At 63.1% G+C, this 1,480-nt stretch overlaps 1 protein-coding gene across 1 annotated transcript in view; it reads right to left on the bottom strand.

Moving 5' to 3' along the window:
• OTUD5 (OTU deubiquitinase 5) overlaps positions 1-1,181 on the bottom strand; it is a gene marked incomplete at its 3' end in the record, with an annotated part of 17,685 nt that extends 16,504 nt beyond the window's left edge. The window contains exon 1 of the mRNA XM_014962320.1: positions 1,014-1,181. Within this exon, the coding sequence (XP_014817806.1) occupies positions 1,014-1,181 (168 nt within the window). The remainder of the gene's footprint in view (positions 1-1,013) is intronic.
• Between the last annotated feature and the right edge of the window lie 299 nt (positions 1,182-1,480).

Genomic DNA, 1,480 nt, shown 5'->3' with positions numbered 1-1,480 from the left:
TCCACTTAGATGCCACCACCACCCCTAAAAACCCACCAGGACATCCCCCAGCTCCACGGGACCCCCCCAATTCTTCGGAGACCCCCCCATGGCACCTCGGGGACCCCAAAACACCACCCTGGGGGTCTCTCAGGGTCCCCACAGACCCCAAATGTCCCTTGGGGACCACAGGACACCGTTGGCATCTCCAAGACCTTACCCCAGGGACCCCAGAGACACCACCAGCACCTTGGGGACCCCCCAGGAACCCCAGAACCTCCTACGACACCTTGGGGACCCCAAAAAACCTCCCTCCAGGGCACCCCGGGGACCCCAGAGACACCTCCAACACCTTGGGGATCTCCAGGACCTCCACCATCACCATGAAGAACCCTAAAAACCCACCAGGACACCCCCCAGTGCCACAGGAACCCCCCCAATTCCTCGGGGACCCCCCCGTGGCACCTCAGGGACCCCAAAACACCACCCTGGGGGTCTCTCAAGGTCCCCACAGACCCCAAATGTCCCTTGGGGACCACAGGGCACCGTTGGTACCTCCAGAACCTCCACTTAGATGCCACCACCACCCCTAAAAACCCACCAGCACACCCCCCAGCACCACGGGACCCCCCCAATTCTTCGGAGACCCCCCCATGGCACCTCGGGGACCCCAAAACACCACCCTGGGGGTCTCTCAGGGTCCCCACAGACCCCAAATGTCCCTTGGGGACCACAGGACACCGTTGGCATCTCCAAGACCTTCACTTAGATGCCACCACCACCCCTAAAAACCCACCAGGACATCCCCCAGCTCCACGGGACCCCCCCAATTCTTCGGAGACCCCCCCATGGCACCTCGGGGACCCCAGAGACCCCTTGGGGACCCCAAAACACCACCCTGGGGACCACAGGACACCCTTGGGACCTCCAGAACCTCCACTTAGATGCCACCACCACCCCTAAAAACCCACCAGGACACCCCCCAGTGCCACAGGAACCCCCCAATTCCTCGGGGAACCCCCCGCCCCCCATACTGGTGACCCACCAGTGCCGTACTGGTAGACCTCGACGGGGCGGTTGTACATCTCGGCCATGGCCTGCATCTCGATGTGGTTGCCGTGGCAGGTGCTCTTGCGCTTGCGGTTGATGTAGGTGGTGAAATCCTCCGTCACGTAGTTGGAGAAGTAATCGGCGTTTTTCATCTGGGGGGGGGGGGCATTTTGGGGGGGTTTTGGGGAATCCCGGGGGGCCCTCAGCACCACGGGACCCCCCCAATTCTTCGGAGACCCCCCCGTGGTACCTCAGGGACCCCAAAACACCACCCTGGGGGTCTCTCAAGGTCCCCACAGACCCCAAATGTCCCTTGGGGACCACAGGGCACCGTTGGTACCTCCAGAACCTCCACTTAGATGCCACCACCACCCCTAAAAACCCACCAGGACACCCCCCAGCTCCACGGGACCCCCCCAATTCCTCGGGGAACCCCCCACGCCCCCTCCGG

The sequence above is a fragment of the Calidris pugnax genome, unplaced genomic scaffold (genome assembly GCF_001431845.1).
Source record: "Calidris pugnax isolate Ruff unplaced genomic scaffold, ASM143184v1 scaffold1914, whole genome shotgun sequence".
NCBI lineage: Eukaryota > Metazoa > Chordata > Aves > Charadriiformes > Scolopacidae > Calidris > Calidris pugnax.
The sequence above is the reverse complement of the archived record's forward strand: the minus strand, read 5'-3'. Positions and strand labels throughout refer to the sequence as shown.